The sequence below is a fragment of the Nipponia nippon genome, unplaced genomic scaffold (genome assembly GCF_047370975.1).
Source record: "Nipponia nippon isolate SJK-2023a ecotype South Korea unplaced genomic scaffold, ASM4737097v1 scaffold_1, whole genome shotgun sequence".
NCBI lineage: Eukaryota > Metazoa > Chordata > Aves > Pelecaniformes > Threskiornithidae > Nipponia > Nipponia nippon.
This window is the reverse complement of record NW_028262290.1, coordinates 8,176,630-8,202,080: the sequence shown is the minus strand read 5'-3', so window position 1 is coordinate 8,202,080 and position 25,451 is coordinate 8,176,630. Positions and strand designations below refer to the sequence as shown.

Sequence of the window (25,451 nt, the reverse complement as noted above, 5' to 3'; positions counted from 1 at the left end):
GTTCTGACTTCCCTTCTAAGCACTCAGGATATTCGTAGGTGAGGTCATCCAGCTTCCTCTACCATCACAATTAGAAATGCATTTTAGCAAACAAAATCCAAGCATATCACAGACCTCAATATCAAAAGATACTAAAGAACAACACAGAAAATCCAGCTAGCTTCCAACCCACAACAATAAAATAAATAAATACACTCTAGTTGTTCTAAGAGCTATAAGCAAAACAAATATTCAGAAATGTTACCAATAATGAAAAGGAGAATAATAAAGCTACAAAGCTTAAAATAATGCACAACACTATAAAAAGGGATTCTGTCAGTCAGGCAAGTGACTGGTTTATATAAACAGGCAAATGCACGCCTAGTTTTAAAATAGTTTGAAATTATTCCAAAATCCTTCAGTGAAAAGGCACTATAAAAATTTATGGATGAAGAATCCTTTAATCATTGTATAGGAACTTTACTTGACTTTCAAATATACATAGATATTTTCTGTCAAACTATTTGTATGCATAAATATTAAGTTATATATATATATATATATACACACATTAAGCTGTTTGTGTTTTCATAATCAAACTTACATTTATCATAAATATACACACACATCAAGAGCTGAAATAGAGATATTCCAGGGGAAAAGTACTTTCCTTTTCTTTGGTCACTGATTTTTTTCAGTTTCTTCTTTAAAACTACTCACAGACTGAACATAACTGATGTTAATGCAGATAACTACACCCAGGTCCAGCATTTGTCGTACCTATGAAGAAATGTGACGGTAGTTCTAAAATTATGTAGCTGCCAGATGCAGAGATTCTGTATCAAGATAACCAAATACTACTAAATATTTTTCAGATAATAAATATCCTAAGCAGTTCAGTCTTAGACCAATGACTATTTTATACAGCATCAGCATGGACAAAACCAAATTTGATTATATAATCGGTGATTCTGATTACCTGGAATAGCTTCATGGGCTGTCAAAACCACACTTATAATAGGATTTTTAGCTCCTGAAACTTGTTCATTCTCCTTAGTTGATGGCGTTTTCTCTGTTTTCTGAACTCTGGGCCTCTTTGGAGTTTTTTCTCGCTCATCTTCCTTCCTGTCAAGGTCAACGTCAGAATCATTACCTAAAGAGCAAACATCAAAAAGAATGTAACTATGTACAAGAAATGCAGGTAACACAGTCACTAACACTACAAGAAAGAATCAGGAGAAAATTAACGCTACTGTAGAAAGAAATACATGTTATCAAAACGAGACATGTTGCATGAGTCCCTAAAGGGAAACTTTGTTCCCTCTATTTAATAAAACTAGTGCGATACTCATACAAATAGAGAAAATAGACAAAATAAAGAAAAAAATCAAAATTTTAAAAATGGACTCTCAGAAATATTTGTCTTTCTAAATTACCTTGACATTATTGTGGATTTTTGTGAAAATTCTACAAACTTTCTAGAATTTCTTATGAGTTCACCATTAATGAACGAATTCTTTTTCTCCTTTCCGTATCTAATTGTTCTGATGACTTCAGGATTATTTCTCCTAATACCAGAATTCATTATCCATCTTAATTAATGGAAAGTATTCCAATAGTCTCTCTGCATTAGGCTTTTTTCCCCCACTGTTACTCTGAATCAATAACCAGAAATATACTTTTCTCTTTCAGTATCGATTTAAAAAGAACTAAGGTTCAAAAGAGTTCTTTGGTTCAACCTAACTCCTGACATGTAACTCTTCATTTTGAAGGCCTGCACTTCTAAATCATCCCCTAGCTACTGCTGTTCAGAATGTCTTCAGCCTCTTAAATTGGATAACTTTTGGACCGGTTAACTAGAAAGCAATGCAATAGTTGTATTCAAAACACTCATCTGAAATAAGAATGAATAATCAGTAATCAGGTAAGTTGTTCCTTGAAGCTATTCCTTCCTTAAAGCAAATGAGAAATTCCTTACTAAAATTCTAAAAAAAAAAAAAAAAAAAAAAAAAAGGCATATATAAAGACTTAGCAGTATAAAGAATAAAAACAGACAGTTGCAAGTTTACAGCAACAAAATTTCTTTATAGTAGATGAAGTGGTAGAAAATGCAGGCTAGAGAAAACAATCTTGGCAAATTAAGGCATTATGCAAACGTTCCAGAGGTAATGAGTAAGGAAAGCAAAAACTGATGGAAGAAAGAAAATTATAAATGAACCCAGTGAATTTCAGATGTTTTTCTTCCCTGAATACAAAGCAGCTGACACAATCTCCAGAATAAGTCATTCAATGTATATTCATAACGTGCTGTAGCTGCTCTACTGAGATAGGGAAACAATATATAAATAAAAACCAGTAACAGCAAAGCTGTAGTGTGTCTAGAGTTGTTTATGGCATGCAGATAGCAAAAGCAGTGGAAAGATACGCTACATGGAAATGGCTGTGTTTTAATTCCAGTAATATTTTGTTACTATTCAGCTGAGATTCAAACAAGTCTGTCTCCCACGGTCTTACCTTAATGGAACAAGGGGTTAAAGAGTGCTGGGTGTTCCTTAAAAAAACAAAGGGCACAAGCACAAACTAAAGCATCATAGTTAGGACTGATCAAATAACTAGCACCTGAACAGACTGCAAGCTCTTTACTAGATACAAAACCGGAAGGAAACAAGGTATGTAAGAATTAGTTTAGATTTCGCAGGCATGCTGAGGCAGAAATGTGTATACTGACAACTGTTAATGACTTGATGCTGATCTGTAAATCTGAAATTCATATTTACAATACCTAGAATGAGCAACAGCCGCATAGCAAACTGAATTCAAACACTGTTAGCAAGCCATCTTTCTATGCAGTCACATTAGCAATATTTTTGCCCCAGCTTCCAGTTTCTAGATTACAGAAAATTATGCTCTGCCTTGAGAGACCCCTGCTTTTCAGTGCTGGCTGATGATTTCTTCAATTTTGTTAGATAAATTCCTTGATATATGCTTCTTCTCAACTACCTTTTTCTCTGTAGATTTCTATGATTTTGGAAAATATTGCTGCTTTATAGGTATAAATGGTCTCATTATGTTCCCATTTAACTGCTTAATATAGCTGTAAATTATTGATTGATACTGAAACCACATAATGCTAACACTGACATTTCTCTGCCATACTTCAAAGGGATATTTGAATATAAAGAAATATCCCCTATGACCAGAATCTGCTTGTGCAGTGCTTTCTTTTGGTGGGATGAATGGCGGGGGGAGGAAACAAACACATTTTTCCACGTTTCCTTCATGAAACAGCCTCTGTTAGTTTGTTATCAACAATAAAATAAATCGTCACAAATTTCACAGCAGGACCAGGCCACCAACAGAAGAAACTCTTCTCATAAAGAATCAGAATACACAAAGAATGTAAGCTGTTTATTAAATTGTGTTTCCCTGAGGCTACTTCACATGCTGTTAAACAACAAATACAAAAATTAATTTGGTTAATTACTCTGCTTTTGCTCAGTGGACAGTAAGAGTCAGTGATAGTTTTAGGGAAAAAAAAATGATATACCTGTGGACAAAACTCAGTTATTTTTTGCATGTTTTAGCTTAACAGATATCCCGAACTATAGATTGAAAGAAAAACTGTGATTAGGACAACAGGCTTTTCTCCATTTTGCTTGGGATCACATAATGAATTCCTAGTAGGCATATGAACAGAATCCAAGCATCCTATTCCTAAATCCTCCTTTCTAACCATTACAAAATAAGAATTAGTAAGTTTAATGAGGAAATAAAGTGGTTGAAACCAAAAGACAAATCCATTTTATTGTCTTTTCATGTTAATCTGTAACTTTATTAACCTTTGAATACTGGAATTCTAAAAAACAGAAAAGGAAGAAAAGGATGAACCACAGAGTTGAGTTTGTTAGTGATCCACACTAATGAATAACTACTATTACCACAGTAACAAGCTAACAAATGTTTCATGCTGGTTTTTTTTTCCCTAATATGCCTCTATCAGGCAGATCAGTTTGCTAGTTCCTTCAGTTCAACCAAGGGTAAAAGCCATGGAAAAGAACAGACCCGTTACGATAAATATAGCTGACTATGACTCCCTGCTTTCAAAACAGAACTCCAAAAATACTATTTAAAATGAAATTTTAAAAGAATATACAGAATTGCAAAATAAAAGTGTTTATTAAAATGTCACTATTTCATATGCACAAAAACCTTGTACATGGATGCTAAGCACTAAATATGAAGATTATGGCCATGTGAAAATATTTTTTTAATAAACCCAAAGCTGGTAAGTACTTCAAACAAAGGACTGATTCTCAACTTTCGTCTTCTCAATATGAGCTGAGAACATCCAGCAACTAACAGGACTACGTTCAGTATCTGCAAAGATGCGAGGAAGGTATTGAGCGCTATGCAAATTTTGCTAACACAAAAAAAGCCCACACATACATTGGCCAAAAACAGGCAAGAGGGAAAATTCAACTGATTTACTGATGATACGTCTTCAACCAGTGCTAAATACCTGTATGAACACTCTCAACAGTCACATGACACATTAAAAAAAAAAAAAGACATCTCTTCTCTACAGAGTGGTCGAGTCAAGTTCTGGTACTTAAACATTAAAATTTATTCACTAATCTGATGATGCATGTTGATGGCAGTAGCCCCATTCTTCCCCTTTCTGAGAGGAACAAGTATCTTCCAGAAGCAATTTGTTGATGAAGACCTGGAGCTGCACACGTTGCCAATACCTTTTGCTACAAACATAACGATTTCACAGTTTGTGTGCAGCCTGATAGAGACTTCAAAAAAAAACCCACCCATGCTAACACTCTCCATCAAATCACCAAACCAAAAAAAATCTTAACTCTCAATGACAGCTGCTTTCTTCCTGAACTCTCTCTGCACCAAAAACCCTGAACTAGAAGGTGTGCTTTAGGAAAGGATAGAGAGGGAGACAAAAGCATGTTTTAATGAAAAACAAGGCCTTCAACTTAGACCACAGGCCTCAAACTGCCTTTCCATAATATGGGACCATCTCATCACTAATTTAGTTGCCTTCCTGGAAAATATTACTTAAATGTTACTACTGTGGATTAGAGAGTCAAAGTAAGTGTTTTGTCTCTCACAACTAGAACAATCCATCTGTATAATACAACAATTCTTGTTGTATTATAAAGGAGCACCCGTAAGTGATTTTAAGATGATTTAGGAGAAAATGGAGTATGTGCAACTTAGAATGGCTAAGCAAAGCTTCTCGGAGCGGTAAGGGTCTTTGCTTGCTCCTAAACAGATTTATTGAGACAAACTGCCTCACTTTGCATCTCCCTTGCTAAGCAGTCAGCTTAGCACACTGCGACTCAACAGACAAATAAACCGACCTCCCCTATCTAGCGACACACATTTAAATGCCTGCTTCTGTTTGCGCAAGAAATACAACGCCGTGCCTGTGCCTTCTAACACATTTAAGGAATGGTCCTGTCTGTGTTGATGAGTAAAGCTACTGTCAACGCTGAATGAATCACTGCTTTCAGAGTCCCGTCGAACTAGATTATTCATCTGTCCTACGATTCTATTTGAGTCGTTAATTGAAGGCACTGCTCTCTGCATTCATAATTGGATGTTCGACATTTTGCAGGCACAGCTACACATCCCTAATTGGCATGTTTTTAAACTACTCTTCATTCAGATTATTATTTTTTATCCCCTAAAAGATGCTGGTATTTCATAGTAGCAAGAGAGTAGCTCGGGAAAAAAAAGTAAACTGGCCATTCAAAATGAACACATGCAATTGCTTCTCCTGCAGAGACTGACACACTACTCGCAGAAAGAATTCACTTAAATTAGAATCCAGCTGATGGCAAAAACATTTTAAACTAAGGCCAAAAGTGCCATCTTTAGGAATTATGCAGGCTCCTAATTCACTAGGAATGGATGGTTCACTCCAGAGAAGAGAATCTGGGCTGTCCACTGCTGTAATCCGTCTTCCACCCAAATCCCATTTCCCAGCCATCAAACACCCTCTCTTCTATCTGCCAGAGATACAGGTACGCTGCAGTGTGGGAGAAGGATGGTGGTTAAAATAATCACCTCTTGTGTATCTCTCAAAACAAGTGAGTTTAGAGGCAGCTGCTGGGGAACTGATCCAATCCAGCAACAGCCAAAATCCCCAAATCCACCCCATCCCAGCGGCGGGGGCTGAAGCAGCTCCATTTTCTGGCTGGGAGCAGACATGGTGAAGACCCATGGCTGCTCAGGAAGAATCGCAACTCTTCTAGTTTTGTCTTAGGACAAAAAGAATAGATGGCAGTACCTCCAGCCACCCATATCCAAATCATTAGCCCAAACCATCAATTTGGTTTAACCAAATAAAAACAGAAATAGGTGTACACACAGCTCTGCTTAAGTCACAGCAGCTTTCTTAGGCAAACAAGCCCTCTATTAAAAAATATATTTACTAACCGTGTACATGAGGGATTTGTAAGCACAAAGACATTTTTTAATTCTGTGCAAAAAATTAACACACTTTTTTCTTGCTGTTTTAGTGAATGGGCCCACAAGGTGAAGGCAATCATTATGCATCAAAGGATTAAATTAGATGCACAGAGGATGTCAGTAACCAGTAAGGCTTGGTGACTCCTGAAAGAGTGGGAGAACTATCAATGAGACACTGATCTCCGAGAGGTCAATGTGGATCGCTAATCACAAAAGCAACAGCAGAGGCCTATTACATCCACCAATTATTCCTCTGAGCAACAGATACTGCAGTTTCAATACAGTTTTATAGTGATTTATTCATTGTAATTTTAAACGTCCAATATGATAAGGATTTCAACACTTCCCTTGTTGATCTGTAAAAGATAGCAAAACATTTTATTACTTGGAAATCTTCCTAATATTTCAACTTCAGCTCAATACATATATTTTGTTTCTCTCAATAAAGCATATCACGCAGAATATCAATATATACCTTTCCAGTATTTATATGTTTAGCATATTTCAGCAATAGCTAAACCATTAGTGTGTTATCAGCATTATTTTGGTCACAAATCTAAAACACCACATCATATGAGCTGCTATGAAGAAAATTACCTCCAGCCCAGCCAGACCCAGTGCAAAGTGAAAACATACTTGATTATTAATCACACGTCCATACAGTGCTAAACTTTGCAAGAAATTAAAAACATGAGAAAGCAGTAAAAAAATACTTCAGAAAATCACAGAAGCATTAGAAAAACAGATAAAAGTCATTTCAAGTTGAAAAGGCATGGATAAAAAGGGGGAAAAAAACACCCTGTATATATTAGGTCAGAGGTCAAATACTAAGGGAGAAGAACTTGCAGTCAAAGCTCCTTACGATTTTTAGCCATCTACTCTGAACTACTGTGCCTGAAATGAGAAAGAAGATATTGTAACTCTGGAAGGTTCAAAGACCCTCAAAAAAATTTTGCATCTAGCTCTAAGAACTTCAGCAAAGGAGAAATCTCATCAAATTAGAGGTTTCGGTACTCCTTTTCTCATATACACCAAAACAAGTGTGATTTCAAGAAGTTTTTGTCTCAGGGATAGTTTAATCTAGAAAATGTTGGTATCAACCACATCTGCTCAAGTAACTGAAATATCTCTCGAACATTATACACACAACAAAAACACACATACACAAAATAAATACCTGGTGTAATACTTGCAGTACTATGTGCTGAGACAGCTATACCACTATCTGTGTGTGATACATTTAGATTCAACACCATTTGATGACAATGAAGCTACAGAAAGATCTCTCCATGATCAGTAACTGGTGACAGAATAACCTGGAATTGAACCAGATTAAGGCACCCACAAGCTAAATTTTTAAATTGCCATTATAGACAGAGCTCTAAGTTAATACAGTCAATGGAGCCTACGAGCAATTCAGCTAACCCTATGTCACTCCACAGGCTCCGCTAAAGTGCTGACTTGATCTTTGTTGAATATAATTACAGCTTAGAAAACCTAGTGCATAAACACATATATGCAGACAGGTGCTAGTCTGGAACAGACTCCCACCTACAGTGACAATAAATGCAAAGCACATAATGAAAAAACTTTACTGATAAGACAATGGGCTCTAAATGGACTCTTACAACACAGGAAAGATCTGGCTGGCTGTCTAAATAGTCCCCTGAAAACATAAGTTCAATACTCAGCAGTAGTCAGAAAAGCAAACATAATCGGAGGAATCATTAAGAAAAGAGTAGAACAGAAAAGAAAAATAAAAAATTTATGCCATGGTGTAAACCAGAGATGCTCTTGTATCTTGAACACCCCTTGTAGTTCTGGTCCTCCATCTCAAAACAGCTACAGCAGAGTTGCTGAAAAGAGTAAGGCTGACCAGATGCATAAGCCATTTCCATGTAGTCTGGTCTGTTACTTAAGACTCATACAGGATAAGAAAAATCTTAATGCAAATATGAAGATTTCTAAATTATGAACCTTATGCAAGAGGTTAATATGGCATTACTATTGACCATTTCCCAGAGTTATAGAGCAAGATGGCACCCAATGAAATGAGCAGCATCAGGTTTAAGAAACAGTCAAAAGTACCACTATTTCACAAACTATGTAATAATGCTCTTAAACTCATTAACACAGAACATACTGAAAACTAGAAACCAGACAGCTTTGTAACCCACTTAGATAAATTAAGAGTTTAACAGCTTTCAGCTGCCAATGATACAAGTGAAACCTCAAGTTCAGGGACTGTCAACAACTTTGACAACTACGAATCTTGGTGCATTTGTCCAAGTACTTTTATTTTTAAATTATGCACAGGTCCTCATGAAATTACATGAACAGATAAAAAGTACATTTACAATTTCATTATTTGCTTGCCTTTTCAATTTTAGACTTTTTTGTTCACATTTAGAAGGTTCATCCATCATCCTCAAAACTTTCTTCATAACAAAATTTGAGTCCGATAACACTTAAACAGCTCAAATGTTTTTTGAACTTTTTTTTTAACATGTTTTCTGAGCTGGTAAAGCAACACGAGTATGACAAACAATCCTAGGCATAGACCATATTGTTCTTGTCCACTTTTCAGAAAGTTTTGAGTCTCTCAATGTAATCACATTTTCTTAAAGGATAATAATACGCATGCAACTTTTATCTACGTATTCAGAAATTGAAAAATTGTCCCAGAGCAGTTCATATGGTAAAGCCAGAAGTGAAAAGTTTTCCTGTGATGGGACAGTGATTAGTAGATGGCTGAAGACTGAACTTCCCATAGGTTTTCCAAGAAAGAATTATCCCTTCAGGACAAAAACAGCCCCCAATACCTTCACAGATTGCAGTCAAGGTAGGAAGCTTTGGGCTGGAGACATTCTAGCTGCACTACTCACCAACAACTGGAAGCCCTCATTATTTGCTGCTCAAGAATGACTTATTTTGCTTGATTGCTTTGCTTTGGCCAGAGAATAGATAAAAAAAACTCCATTTGCCCAAAATTGTGGCTGTTTTCTCTTTAAAGAAGACTGAGCAATTTACTTTGAAAAATCTGCCAGTGTGTTTTGTAGCAAAACAGATCTAGGTAAGATTTAAGAGTTCTAATGAACTAACAGGTCAAGAACAGATAATTTGAGTTTATACTCTGATCTGAGATTTAATTTTAAAACGACATTAGAAAAGGCAACATTGCCAAAATAATGCAGATGTTAGCATCATACCTAGCACATACAAACAGCAAAGGGCACGGACACTTCTGATGTCAGCCATGAGACAGCTGGAGTGAAGGTCACTATACATAGCTGAAAAATCCTACCACTGATGATAGGAAAAAAATAACCAGGTACTTTATCAAAGCAAGAGCTTCTGTGCTCTGTCAACATATTCTAAGCCCATTTTAATTATTCTTTGCCACAGAAGTTAAATGCTACATCTCACTGAAAGTAAAACAGTGATACTAGTTGTGTCTACCATAATGACAGAATGGACACAAAAGGGTAATAGAAAACTGGAGAAAAATCAACTGCAAATGTTGTCTACCAGTAGAATCAACAGGATATCACGTTAAGCAATTATAGCAAAAGCAAAAACCTAATTTTAACGCAAACACAAAACTCACATAAAGTTAGACAACTTGGACAAATGTATTACTTTGTATGCATGTGACATTCACCTTCGAGCAAAGTTAGGCAGTTGGACTAGATGATCATTGTAGGTCCCTTCCAACTGTTCTGTTCTGCCCTATTCTACATGAATATTCACTGCTGTCTTTTTAAACAGGCTTCCTAGAGGGGTTGTTGATGCCCCAAGCCTGTCAGTGTTTAAGAGGCATTTGGACAAGTGCTTAATGATATGCTTTAACTTTTGGTCAGCCCAAAGGTGACCAGTTGGAGTACACGATCGTCGTAGGTCCCTTCCAACTGGAAATATTCTATTCTGTTCTGTTCTATTCTAAAACTTTGAGAGGCTGAATATATTCAAATCAATTCTAAAGCTAAATTTAAACAATGAACTCTCATACTCCAAAGACAGTCATTCACATGAAGTTTTATAAAAGAGAAGAGGGGAGTTTGGCATTACTTCTTATACAGTAAAACAAGCTAACCAGAAAAGCAGTCTTTAAATCTATCAAAAGAACAGGACAGAATTCAGGTTTCCCAAGTCACGTGATAGAAACACTTCACAGGATCATCCTTCCTCACCTACGTATGATACTTACCTGTGTGGCCATACCACTTCTCACTGGAAAACTGTAATCCTCTTCGTGAGAAACAGAACAGTTGCTTATGCAAAAGAAGCATTTCAGGGAGTTTAAGACAATCATTAGTGCAACAAGCATTTTGACCTTTTTGAAAAAAATTAAAAATACCTTGTCTAACTTGATTCTCAGTTTTGCTTCAACATGCTGCTTATGTTAAAAGAAACAGACAATTCAGTTCCATTTAAAATTAACACTGGGGGTTATGAGTTGTTACCAATCAGGTTAAAGGAGGGAAACACACTTTTAAAATGTGCTTCATGTACTTTTGTTGGATATTTTCTTACCTCCATCTCCTTCTTCCTCTCCTTCATTTAAAACAATAATGCAGATATGTTTCCTCAGCTGACGTGTGTTGGAGAACTTTCGATTACATTTCCTACATTCCAAACTGCCTGGTGAGACTTCGGCCAGTTCCGGTCCTTCTTCTGTCCCAGGCGGCGTTTCTTCGCTTGGAACAGGGTTTTCTGCCACATCTTCATCCACACAAAACTTCTTAGTAGACCCTTTTGGTCTGCCCCTTTTCCTCTTCACTACAAGAAGCTCTAGAAAAGAAAGTTAAAGTTAAAAAGAAGCTATAATTAAATTTCACACCTAATTACCTAATACCCATCTGATCACTGAAAAGTAGGAGTATTAAATGAAGTTCAAGAGCCTCTATCCCTAACACTTAAAAAAAGGTTACCTGTGTACAAACCTATTTTTAAGCAATGGTATTTGTTGGCATTTCTGCTAGCTGCAAAGCAATAACATTTGTGTTACTGAGATCGACAAATGTCAAAGTGCCACAGTTTCACATAAATTACACTGCAAGCACTCTTTTATATTGTTGTATAACTGTATCAGGAGAATTTACAGCAGTTCTGAAACATTTAAAAAGGCTTGGTGGCAACTGCTGGGTAGCAACATACACAGGAACAGCATGACTCATATGGGCAACTGATATATCACCAGAACTTCTGAGGCTTATGATAGTAATTTCATGTCCTTGCTCCTTGTTTTCCTCTTTCCAGGACAAAACACATCTCGATCTACTTTGAATTAGCAATGCAAGAATTATGTTTTTAACAATGCACATGACCATAAATTCCAGCTGTCTCCCTCTACAGAGGTGCCACCAGCTAGCCATTCACGCTGCATTGTACTAATCATAGTTCAAAGCACCACCTAAGATTAGGAAAACACAGTAACTGAGTAGTAGTACATTGTCATTCATCTGTTAGCACATAACCAAGTCTACCAGAAACATCATCACTTGCCTAGAAAAAAGAATTCTCTTAACTTTTAAAAATAAAGTAGTATATTAGATAAATTAAAAAAAAAAAACAAAACAAACCGAACACTTATTTCAAGGATGATTACTTAGAAATTTTAAATTAGTCATTAAGAAGATTTTAAAAGTAAGATCCTGTTCCCCCATGAACATCTTAATTGTTTCTGGGGATTTTACACTCATCACAGACTCACTGAAACATTGACTGGTATTGGATGCGCAATGGCAATATTCTGGGAAGGCATTCTGTGCTATGCTGCATAATTATGTATGCAAAGACATAAAAAAGGTACTTCAGAAAGAGAATAATGAAACAAACTCTATAAGCCTATTTTTATACTGTTCCTTCATAGGAAGTGTTCATATAAACTTCTCCAAATCAGTCCATTTAATAACCAATTGTCTCGAAAATGTTCAGAACATGAGTAGCACAGAACATTTCCATTTATGAGGCCTTCATGTTATTATACAGCAGAATTATATTTAATTAATCCCTTGAAGTTTAGCTAAGCAATCTCTCTGTCTCTCTCTCAATCAAATTCTACTGAGGTCTGTGATAGTTCCCATGAATTACTTGTCTGGGATCATGCTACATAAAAATAGAGGTCCACAACCAGACCTCCAGAGCACTAGGTCCTAGACAACATTTTTGTAAAGCTTATTTTTTAAATAAATAAAGTTGAATAAAAGTAAGCATAAAATCAAAGTAACTCCACTGTTGAGCATTTTTAACTCTTAATAAATTAGACTGTAGACCATGTAGATCATGACACACCAGCACTATGGATTCTGCTGGGCTTAATGATCCTCAGTACAGTGTTCGCCTCAAAACCAAGCTTTACCAAAACTGATTCATTCACTAAAGGACAACACCCTTAAAGGGCAGGATTTTCCAAAATTACTTTATTAGGTACAGGAAAAATGCAATAAATTGATAAGACTATACACTGGAAGTATATCATAGATTTTTCTCCTCTGGTTTTCTCCCCTCAGCTTTAACTCAATTACATGTATAATTAAAGTTACACATGTACAAAACACCTTCAATTAACCATTTTAATGTTATAATGGGACAAATATCTCTGACTCTGGGAAGAGTAGGATATGTAAGTGATCCCTGTCAAATGGCCCTTTTTACCCAAACCTGTGTGAGTAGCTCAACACAGTCACCACGCTGTTAGCCGTAGTGGGATTCAAACAAAAAGTTTGTGAGAAGTCACAAAACACTTGTGCAAGCGTTCACTTGAACATCCTGAACAAATCTTAATGGCTAGATGCATTATGCAACACAAATCCTTCCTCAAATGTCAGTATAAAAAGTTCACATTTTATTTAATCAATTACCACAGTATATGGCTGTATTCACAATCTTCTGCACAAGGTGTCATACAAATATACGCAAATAAATCTCATCCACAGCCTTATATTGTTACTATTATGTGCATATATCACAGCACCTAGGAACACCTCTTATTGCCCAAGCCTGAATGGATGCTCTAGTTGCATGCTGTGTTCAAGTAAGGATGAGGCTGATGCATACACAACATTTTTGAGCGACCTTAATGAGTTAAACTTCTTGGAGAACATTACGATACCCAGATTCTAACTTTCTTCCGGGTTTCATAATCAATAGATCAGGCCTGGAGACTGCGCTGCAGAGAGCATGTATCCCATAATGCAGATACAGCCTACAAACAACGATCCATCAGGGTATATTATTACTAGCAGATGAAGCTAGGGCCATCCATGCTGTCCCTCAAACCATTACCAATCTAACTAAGTAGAAGCAAAAAAAAAAAAAAAAAAAGCAGAAAGAGTTTTGACAAGCACTTTGAAGGAGATGGAGATCTTTATGAAAAGTTACGAAAGGAAACCCTATGCAAAAGTGGAGTATGAGTGACAACAGTTAACCAGTAAATGCCTGTCATTTCCCAAACAAAGATGCCACACTCCCAGCACCCGACAAAACGTGAGCTATGCATAATTTGTATAACAGCAACATCTGCCCAGTACCCTTGGTTCCACTTGATAAAATTTCTAACGTCATCCTACTAAAATGGTTAGGACAAATCAACTCTAAATATATCATGACCTAACTATGGGAAAGTGGCGTGACTAAATAAAATTCAGCAGAGAGCACTGCCAATAAAATAACATTAGAGTAATAAGCACATATTACTTGCCTAGCATTTTAGTTGTTCACAGTACTTATAAAATCATTAATTTATTACTCAGGCAGAACACAGAGCTCCATTAACAACTCAGCATTCACTTGTCTACACCAATTCTGGAGCAGCTACAGTGGTTACTAATACTTGGAAGAGAAACTATGCTTTCAAAGGACAAAAAGATGTTCATTTATCAGTCAACGAGTACTAAAAGGAAGCTGTAATTTCTAGACTGTCATCCATCAATCACTTCTCCTTTTAGTGACAACACTGAATTGCTACAAAAAGTGGTACACTGAGAAAAAATTGTATATTATAAACCTTTAAAGTTTTATCTACTGCAGATTCCGTAACAGGAGGGAAAAAATTGATGCTTTGAAAGAACAACTCTTTAAATTCCTATATTCAACTGTGAAATACCCTGTTTTTTTAAAAAAGAACACAAGAGATAATTGAATAGGACTTCAGAACAGACTACCCTCTTCTCCAGTCAATCTGTGTGATGGAAAAGAAGAAATATTAGAGTATGTCTATAATGCGAGTTGAAATCTATGTGAAAGGAATTTACCTTTACATTCTTACTGACAGCAGATAGCAAACAGTTGGGCTACATAATCTGAAAAAGGTGGCATCATATGATCATATCAGATGACGAAAACTGTTCACCAACAATAATGAAAAAGGTAACTTACAAATACACAACATAGGAATGTTATATTTTATATAATTAGATTTGCAAAGTTATTTTCTTAAAAGCTGCATGTCTAATTTCTGCTGCTTCAGATCATAATGGTAATTACATACTATTCTCATAAATGTAAAAATGCATGCTTAACTACATACAATACAGAAAGTGCACAATACAAAAAAGTTTACAGAAGAGCCTTTTTACTAAAAGGAATATATTTCCAAGTACCAGTCTCACTGTGCTCAGAAATACAGTTTAATGAAGGGCTAAAAGGAAATAAAGATTTAAGAAAGGAAGATGCATTCTGCGTGACTAAGAAATCCATTCTGTACAATTAAAATAAAATCAGAATGGCATTTTGAAACTTGATGTAGATCTGATATTTATTCATCTTCTTCTGATACACTGTTAATTTTAGGCATTGTGTGAACTAATAATCTGGTGCAATTTTTCCTCACCAACCATCTGGCGAGATAGCAGCTACAGTTGAACACTATATGACCATTATTAGAAATATCTTCTTATGTTGATGAAGTTAATATAACTATTGAATTATTGCTGGTAAATAAATTAAGCAATATCACATTCATATGTTAATGATAAAAAAAACTCTTTTAAGTATGATATTAGAGTGCTTTTTTATTCATAAGCACATACTTTTTAAAATCCAGAAATTATAATGATTGGAAAATCCTAGTAGCTGTATTAAATAAGAGGTTTGCCAACAATATAAATCCATTGCTCAGTAAGGGTCTAAAGGAGATCTAATTATGAAGTCTGAGTTATTTTTTAACCCATTGCTAATATTACAAGGGATTGCAATTATAATCAGTTAAAAATAGAATGAACGTAACTTCTTCCACTGCAGGGTAAAATTGTTCTGTATAACTAATTCAACCTTTGACTACCAGATTGCTTTATTTACTAGTACCAATATCAAGGCACAGTTCTAATTTATGAATCATGCCATTTCTTTTTTGGAACAGAACTATTAAAATTATGTGAAACACAACAAGGAACAAGTTAGACAACTCAAAGCACACCACCATTCCTAAGGCTTAAGAGCCCCATCCACGGTGTCCTGGTTGCTTTCCATGGCTATTACACGATTACATGGCTATTACACTGCTATTACACAGCTTCAGATTAAAGCTGTAGGAAAGAGACTTTACTATACTTGACATTTAAAATGAATGACCTAATGTCATCATCCTCTGTCACATGCTGAGTTTATCTACATCTGTCCTCCGACATACTCCACACTGGATGAAATTCAAGTTGGCAATGTACAGTGACAATAGAAACAAGCTATGTAAATCGTTCTGTACACAATGCAGAATCATCATACCACAGGTTTTATTAAAAAACTAAATTACTGTTTGAAAATTACATTCCTTTCAATTTATGAATGTACCTTCTCCATCTTTGTTTATGCTTGTGGGTACTGTTAGAGGTTGGAGCGGAATAATGATGTCATCCACATTGATCCCTTCTTCTGTATGCTTCTCAGAGACATGAGACAATAGTTCTGATTGATTTGGCGAAAATAAGTTACAAAGCTTGCACATGAAGATGGAACTGATCCCTGAAAAATAAGTTTAAAAAGAGGAGTTAATATTCCCAATTTTTAGATGTTAATTTATATTACCACTAGTTATGGAGATTTTGGTTCAGTTAACACAGTAACTATCAGTTAACTTAATGGACTTAATAGACAGTAATGGGCTGAAACGAAGAATGTTACACCATTAAGACACTCATAATAAATCCCAAAATGAATTAATTGAAGAAGTGATTAAACTTCTACCCAGATCCTCACAAGACAAAATATTTCTTCTGGCTCAAATCTTAGAAATAATAAGACCCAAAAGGAAGCAGGATAGATTAAGACCTTTTTTTCCCTTCCAGCCTCAGACAATGTTACGCTTTATATTTTTTCAAACATCTGATAAAATTATATAAGACATGAAGTCATCGTCCAGGTTTGATGTGTATCACATTGGTATAAACGCAAAAGATTTTATCCTTTAGAAAGTAGCTCTGAAATACAGAGAAGCTGGGCCCCTAATACTAATTTATGTTCACAGACCTTGCTGTTCTTTCCTACATATACTTAACCTTTCTACTTACCTCACCTAAGCAAGTCTAATTCTCTAATTAGCTGTGTAAGCTGGAAACAAAAGAAAGTTAGAAAGAATTAAATACCTTAAAAGATAAAAGGAAACTTTCCCTTCACTATAGTGACGTCTGTTAGAAAATAAATATATTTTACAATAAATGTATGTTTTGATTTGTCATTTTTGCCTTAGCACATTACCACGAGCATACACTGTGAGTTAAAAATGTTAAGTGCTTGGTATCAGGGGTCATCATCCTTAGATGTGGCTCTGCCACTAATGAAAGAGTGGGGAGGAAGGTCAAAACATCTGCAGCACTGTAGACCACAGAATGTTTCATCATATGACAGTCACAGCTATGCAATCACATCATCTTCCTTTCTCCCTCTGGCCATTCACTTCAGAGCTGTACAAACACAAATATTTTTCTTCTTTTATCCCAATATTTGGAAAAAAATACCAGGCCGCATCTTGACCCATCTACATGGAGAAAAATGGGCAGGAATAGGAGGAAAATTTAAGCAGGGGGAAAAAAGTTTTGCTCTCAGAACAAAACACGTCATATTGGCCTCCGAGGCAATATTAATATTTGACATTAACAAAAACATCTAGTATGTCATACACTTTGACATACAAGTTCTATGAAAAATTCCTGTTGATTCAAAAAAAGCCCCAACAAACTAAAAATTTTTGAAACAGTAGCAAATGAACAACTTCATTAAAATCTTCCTTGGTCAATGCTTTAAACAGAAATTTTACAGAACTTTTTAGACAAAACTTTGTGGCTTTTTTTTAGTTCGTAGGTACTAGAGTTGTGATGTGAAAGCAAAGCCACAACAGAGTAAATAACAATAAAGAAGGGTTAATATAGAGTTAATAATTCAGAAAAATCCTGCTTAAAAAAAACTCACAAACTTTTGGCAGAGAGTTAATTCAGAGGACTTTGCTTTCTAAAACGGCTGTCATTTGTTTTAATGGTTTGATTTTTCAACAGTCCCTGCTCCCTTTCACTGTCCAGTGAAACCTTCCAACAACCAGGAACCAATTTTAACAGCACGCTTGTTTTTCAGCTACCTATATAAACTCCTGGCCCAGAGATTGGTTTCAATTGCTCCTCTCTTCTCCACCTCCCTACGGAAAATTAGGGACATACGCTCACTGAAATCAGACTGGAACAACCAATGTTATTTGAGGTACAAACCAAACCACAGATTAGCCAAATAAGTACAGAAATAAAGTGATTTTTTTTGTGAACTTTGGGATGAATCTGGAGGGAAGAGCACAGGGAAGTTGTGTTTTGGGACCTGTTTACAAAACAATCTCAAGCAAAGATCGCTACGCCTATTCAACATTACTCCCCTCCCTTCATGACACACTTACATGGTTCACCCCACTCAAGAAAAATCCGTCTTTAAGGCATTCTGAATGTTAAGAACAGCAGAGCTGACCCTCTTTTACAGTTATTTGCACCTGAAACTATAACAAAAGCACCCTCATCTTCAGAAATAATACAACTACCTCAAAAATAAAAGGCAGAGTATGCCTACATCTCTTTTAAAACATCTCTGAAAAACAACTCAAATACTGTTCCTGTTGTTTGAAATATACTTTATATTACACACGCAAGCAGCTATGTAAAATACATAATACACTCCACATGTTCTTAGGAGCTCAGTAGGGTTCCTTCTCAGGCATTCTGCTGTCTTGAGCACACACACATATTTCTATTTTGATTGCAGTACGTTTATAATGTAAATGTTCCTTCGAATCAGTTCCTTTGAACTAGTTCTGCTCTAGTCAGTATTATTCTTTTTTTTTCAAAGTGAATGAAGCCTGTTATTGACCCAGCAGATGTAAATGCACATTTAAGATTCACACTACAAAACCTATGAGCATTTACCAAAAGGTTTAACTAACACCAAACAAACATTGAAACTCCAGAATTTATCTGACACTTCTGTTTTGAAGTTTTATTTGCCACTGTTTCTGCTTCCTGACCTGCTAGTTGTTTTCCCTACAAGTTCAGGCTCACTGCTTTGTGTCTCCTGTCTCCTCCTTCAACAGCTGTAATCAGTACTCACACGCCACTTCATCTCTCGCTCATCCCAGAGAGGACTTGGAGAGGGGCAGAAGAGCAAGAAGAATCCCCAGAAGTCTGTTTGGTTGTTTAAAGTGCCTGATTACACAAATCCTTGTTTAAAATCTTTCCAAGAAGCATTCAGGATTCACATGAAGTAATAAAACCATGGGAGACCATCAAACAGAAGTAAAGCTGGAACAAAACCAGAACTGAACAGACTTCGTGTTGGCGAACACTGTGAGTGATAGCGAAGGTGCAGAAAGCATCAGGAGAATATGCGGAAGATGCGTATGCTTTGCTCAGAGGTGGAAACAAAACTGAGTAAAGAAATTATTTTAGGAAGAATGACTGGAAAAAGTCATAAAGCAGAGGATAAACTGCTGATCACGGGCCTAAACAACTAGATTAGGAGTAAGCAAACGATAATTGATTAACCAGTTGCTAATTAGGTGGTGTAGCAATAGAGCAATGAATTATAGTCAATTAAGTGTAAAAATCAAATAAGCAATAAGTTAATTAACTATGCAGGGAATCAATGATTAATTAGTGAATAATTAATTATGTGGGAAATCAACAGAGCAATTAATTAGACAGCAATTAAATATGCAGAGAAAGAAAGGAACAGTAATCAAGTATGCAGGTAAATAAACAACAGGAATTTCAGCCAAAACCAATTTGGAACATTCCATTCACTAAACATGCTTTGTGTTCATTCATTATCTTCAGTTTGCCCATATAAACTGTGCTAAGTGTACACTGAAATAAATAATACCAGTTATTTTCTTCTAAAATGGAGAAGTGGCAAATTAAGCTATAACGTAGAGTGAAGCCATTTCAATTTTTTTTTAAATTCTTCCAAAGATCTCGGGGTATTTCTTCATTAGCCAATTTTTTTTTTTTTGCTTTATACTAAGCATGTATACAGCAAAGGGAGAAGAACGAATGGATTACTAAAGACAAATAGAAAATTGTAGACTAGGAAGCAGGTTCCCTTATTCCCAATCCCTTTCACAAAGCATAAACCAGTAACTGCCCTGTTTCGCTTTGAAGTTGGAGTGGGGAGGAAAGAAAGGGGGAGAAAGAGGCAGCTACATTAGAAAAATCACTGAAATTAACAGTATTTAAGGGAATCAGGTAATATATTGTTGTCATATGTACTTTCGATCGTTGTATTACAAAACCTAGTCCAGAGTTAATTTTAACTAATCAAATACTTTAATTTGGCATAAAAGGTAGGCTAGGGATTGGGTATTGTTTTGTTTTATTTTTAAATAACTATTATCACAAGAAACACAGAGCAAGGAAACGAATCTGCATTTATGTGCCATAAATCATCCCAATGTATCCAAAACTTTTCACCACTCTCTTCAATGCAGGCAATAGTTAAAAACTTCTGTAATAGCCTTTGAAGTTCTGCAACTGTTGAAAGGAACTAGAACTCTGTAGTTGAATACAAAAATAAAAATTCACCAGATATCTATTGGCCTGTGGAATAACAAAGTTGCTAGTATGCATACTTATGCACCTGGTCAACCTTGCTACAACACACAGCAATAAAGTTCAGAATATGAGTGAGTAGTTATTTCCTTCTAAACTTAGAACAGAGCTGAAACAAACCTTGCTGCCTCATCACCGTCACATCCTTAACAACAAGAACTTTGTGCAATTAAAAATCTTGTACGTCATTCTTAGAGGAGGATTTTGTCTTGTTGGGTTTTTTCCTTAGTTTTTGGTTTTGTTTTGTTTTGTTTTTTAAATGACAGTTAGATATTTCTGATTGTATTACAGACAATTAGTAATGCTAATGGTGAAAGTGAAAAAAAGAATGAAGTACATCAAATCTAAAAGATTTCCTCCCATATTCAGCATATGTAATATAATCTCTTGCGCCATACTCTCTACCAGACTCTCTCTTCTCTCTCCCTGTTCCTTACCATGCACTTCCAAGCTTTCAACATAACTACTCATGTTAACTTGTACTTCTGTTTCCAAGCTCCCTTTTTCTTGCAGCTACAAGAACTTTGCCCCTCTCTGTTGAGGCCTGGTTGGAATCCAAAGGTACTCGTTCTCAGCTTTAAATTATAAAGGTAAACATAGCTTCCAGGTTTCACAAGATTTAGACGTGTCAGATCTAAAGCTACCACAGCCTTCATTGGGCATATTATACCGTATGGCTACCAGACACTGTCCTACTGAATCCTGCCAGAGACTCTGATTAAGTAAGAAACTGTATTTCCAGGGTTAACATCCAGTTACACCACACAGAAAACCACCATATCTCTTCTACAGCAGTACTTCTTGCTGTAAAGACACAATTTAAGCCACTGATTTGCCATTTTCTACCCCAGTGAAACAGCTAGAGGATCTCCATGTACTTAGGTTCCTCACACACTTGATCCTAAATTCCCTTTGCTTCTATCTTCCTATCTACAAGCACATCAAGGTTTGCTAAGAAAGGCCCTGTGGTGGCATCGGTTTCTTTAAGGAACCTGCTGGAATTATTAGCAACACAAACACGTGCCTTCAGCTCAGAATCACGTCCTCAGGTCTCTTCTCCTTCTCCCTGTTCCACAACACTGGCTCCTTCTCCAGTGTCTGGATGCATTTCCAGTTTGTTGCAGGTCACTTAACTCCCTGCTCCAGTTCACTGGGCAGCTCGGACTCTTCATCACTTCACCTGATGTGCAGGTCCACAGGACCGCTTAGTCTTCGCCACTAAGGTGTTCAACTCTGGAGTAAGTCATGCCATAGCACACAGCACTTGTCGCAAATTCAATTATTAAGTGAAAAGTTTGGGTTTTTTTGTTTTTTTTTTTTTTAATGTTCTCTGTATGAAAGCTCTTAAAAACAACTGTAAGGAAGTCCTTCTTCTGTTGTGCATCCAAGGGTACAGCCAGGAAACAGAACGTAGTGAGCCACGAATGAGATGAGAAACATCAACTTCTTCAGTAGGATTTTAGTCTTATCATTTATAAGGGCATGTGGAAGGTAAGAGTCTGCTTCACTAGGGCTATCTGATCAAGGATAGTTTCAGTGCAAAGGAGGTCAATAAATTAATGGGACAAATGATGAACAAGAACACACGGAGACACAAACCTGGCAGACAAGAGATAAAAGACAATGCCAAGGACCAAAAGTCTCCACTTACTAATTGAAGGGACACCAAGAAACTGCAGGCACAGCTTTGCAGAAGGCCACCTGCACTTTGTAATTGGTAAGAAAAGGGAAACAAGAGGAACAGGAAGATTTGGGATACTTTAGGAGTGTCCATGGGACGATGGTTTACATGACAAGGTTTTGGTAACGGAGGGGAGGCTGCAGGGGTGGCTTCTGTGAAAAGACACCAGGAGCTGCCCTGTGTCAGACAGGGCCAGCTCCAGCTGGCTCCAAGATGGACCCACCACTGCCCAAAGCTGAGTCCATCAGCAATGTTGGTAGTGTCTCTGTGATAACATATTCAAGAAAGGGTCAAAAACGTTGTGCAGCAGATGGGAGAAAGGAGTGAGAAAATGTGAGAGAACCAGCCGTGCAGGCACCAAGGTCAGTGCAGAAGGAGGGGGAGGAGGCGCTCCAGGCACTGGAGCAGAGATTCTCCTGCAGCCCATGGTGAAGACCATGGTGAGGCAGGCCGTCCCATGGAGGTTAATGGTGGAGCAGATATCCACCTGCAGCCCGTGGAGGACCCCACGCCAGAACAGGTGGATGCACCCAAAGGAGGCTGTGACCCCATGGAGAGCCTGCGCTGGAGCAGGCTCCTAGCAGGACCTGTGGACCCATGGAGAGAGGAGCCCACGCTGGAGCAGGTTTGCTGGCAGGACTTGTGACCCTGTGGGGGACCCACGCTGGAGCAGCCTGTTCCTGAAGGACTGCACTCCGTGGAAAGGACCCACGCTGGAACAGTTCATGAAGAACCATCTCCTGTGGGAAGGACTCCATGCTGGAGCAGGGGAAAAGTATGAGGAAGAAGGAGCGGCAGAGACAACGTGTGATGAGCTGACCACAACCCCCATTCACCATCCCCACCTCCAGCCACAGGGATGGGACCACTGCATGTCCCAGGCGCAGCTCCTGGGGGGACTGGAGTGAGTGAAGTGAGAAGGGGCTCAGCCCCAGCAGCTGGAGTGGGACCATGGGTCACAGCCCCTGTGCCTGGTGCCAGCTGCTGGGCGGGGGGGACAAGCGTCTGCATCTTCCCCGAACATGGTGTGTGGGTGTAGGTGTTGTGGACCGATACCGTGGACTCTCTGTCCATGCCTACCAGCCGAAGAGAAGGACTTGGCTGTCTCTACTTACATTTTATGTGAGCCCTATATACATAGGTGCTGTTGAAGGCAGCACCTCCCCTGTCAGTGTCTCGTGTGCGGTGTGTCCAGAGCGTGTCTCAGGGATAATACTCAGCTTTGCCACTGCTTGAATCTGCAAGCGGGAAAGCAGCAGCCACATCCATCATCCTGTGACAGACACTCCGCCAGGACACCCCCCCGCATGCTGCTGCTGATCTTTCTCCAACAAGTTTTACTTCCTTAAGGTGTGCCACTCTCAAATCTCCAAGCCCATACCTATAAAAACAGCTGTGCTTGAGGACCAAGGAAAAACAAATCTACGGTCCCACCTAAATATATCTCAGCACTGGACTATTTCAGAGATAACTGCCTAAAATCTATCACTAATTTCAAAATATTCCTAGAATAATTACTTACTCTCGTAAAAACTCCCAACATCTAACATTTTAACAATGTCTACAACTAGCTAACACAAATGTTACAGTACAATCAGAAACAAATTGTAGTTTCATCTACCAATAAAGCATAGCACAGCACTGCACTGCTGTCCAACAAGCTTATAAAAAGAAAGAAATTATGTTACTTCAGTACCTGACTTCCTCACTGTCTTGCCACTGCTCTCCCCCTGCACTATGTTATCTTGAAATCTGCAATTACTAGATCACAGCTGTATTAACTACAAGCGGTCTTCATTCAATGGAGTCAAATTTCCCATTATAATACTAAACAATGTAATAATACACTAACAGGAGAATTACTGAGAAAATACAAGGGTTTCTGTTCAAATCTCAAGTGCAATAAAAAGTGAGCACAATTCTTCCAATGAAACTCGTTTTTTTTATTAAAGAACTCTTCATACACGAATGAGCATGTAAGATATTCCAGTGTCTAAGAACAATGAACAAGACTTTTCCTTGACCGTTTCTTTAGGTAGAAGTATTGAAATCGTGAGATAACAGTTAATATGAGAGCAACGTGTAAGAACCCAATAGTTTGTTTTTAATACAAGCAATGTTATTTCTCGGTAAAAAAATGGCTTGAACAGAACAGGAAAGAATTGGCACATACAGTACAATGAATTGTAATATCCTATCATAATGTCAAATACATTAATAATATTTTTCTTAGACATCAGATCTTATTCCTCTGTGCACGTTAAAGATTTTTTCGTTTTCAATGCTATTTCAAATATACTAATTTTTCAAAAACATGTTATAACTGATCTCTGATTTATATTGCTTCACTGGAGGGACGCTTTTTTTGTTGTTGGGTTTTTTTACTTAAAATCTACTTTCATCTGTTTAAAAAAGAGATCAAAATATTTTTTAAAATACTGTGAACTGTATGATTATGTGTTAATACCTTCAAGTAATCAGTACTATTTCATAGCTTCAGTAAAATGTAAATAACTGTCAGCTGCATTTTTCTATCTTATAAAAAAGGATTTTTAAATGAATGTAAGTTTTGATTACATACACTTTAACCTCAGAAGGCTATATTTAGGCATAGATTTATTCCTTAGACCTCTCCTCAACCTTGTAACATTTTAGTTATCATTTTAATAAAGACGCTGGTATCAACTAAGTTTGTTTCTCTTCATCTGCTAGAGTAAAAAAATGAAACAAATCAGTATTTGTCTCCTGCTATTTTCTCTATTTTGATGCATCAAGAAATGCTAAGGATTATGGCATATCTCCAAATCAAAAGCACTATCCTCATTAAGTGTTAAAAAAAAAAAAGAGTATACAAAACCTGCCACCATTTGCTACCGTTAGAACAGCAGCATCGCAAGTATCCGATGTTCAAAACTAACAAATTAACTGTACTAAAAGCAGCAGGCCAGAGAGAACAGAAAGCTATTTTAAGGCTTCCTTCACCTGCATTTGAACTATTCTGAATAGTAAGTAATTATTTTCTAATTCACAGGCATAGGATGACTACTGAGACAAAACCCGCTATACAGAACACATTCAAACAAGGGAACGGAGCACCTGACCATGTCTGTTCTCACTTTTAGCTCCTAACTAAAATTGGGACAACTTCATTTCATTGGTTAAAGGACACAAACATTTTTTAATTTTAACATTAAGAAGGTTGTGGCAATGTTGATATAGGATGCATTCCT

General features: G+C 37.0%; 1 protein-coding gene across 2 annotated transcripts in view; it reads right to left on the bottom strand.

Moving 5' to 3' along the window:
• Nucleotides 1-25,451, bottom strand: part of ZFAT (zinc finger and AT-hook domain containing) — a 94,310-nt gene that overhangs the window by 63,585 nt on the left and 5,274 nt on the right. For both annotated transcript variants that reach the window (XR_015701465.1, XM_087744454.1), the window contains exons 2-4: nucleotides 16,261-16,431; nucleotides 11,005-11,262; nucleotides 959-1,132 (exon numbers count right to left, since the gene is read on the bottom strand). Coding sequence is in view for 1 of the 2 variants with exons in the window: in XM_087744454.1 (XP_087600580.1) it covers nucleotides 959-1,132; nucleotides 11,005-11,262; nucleotides 16,261-16,431 (603 nt within the window). In the remaining variant the exon portion in view is untranslated. The remainder of the gene's footprint in view (nucleotides 1-958; nucleotides 1,133-11,004; nucleotides 11,263-16,260; nucleotides 16,432-25,451) is intronic.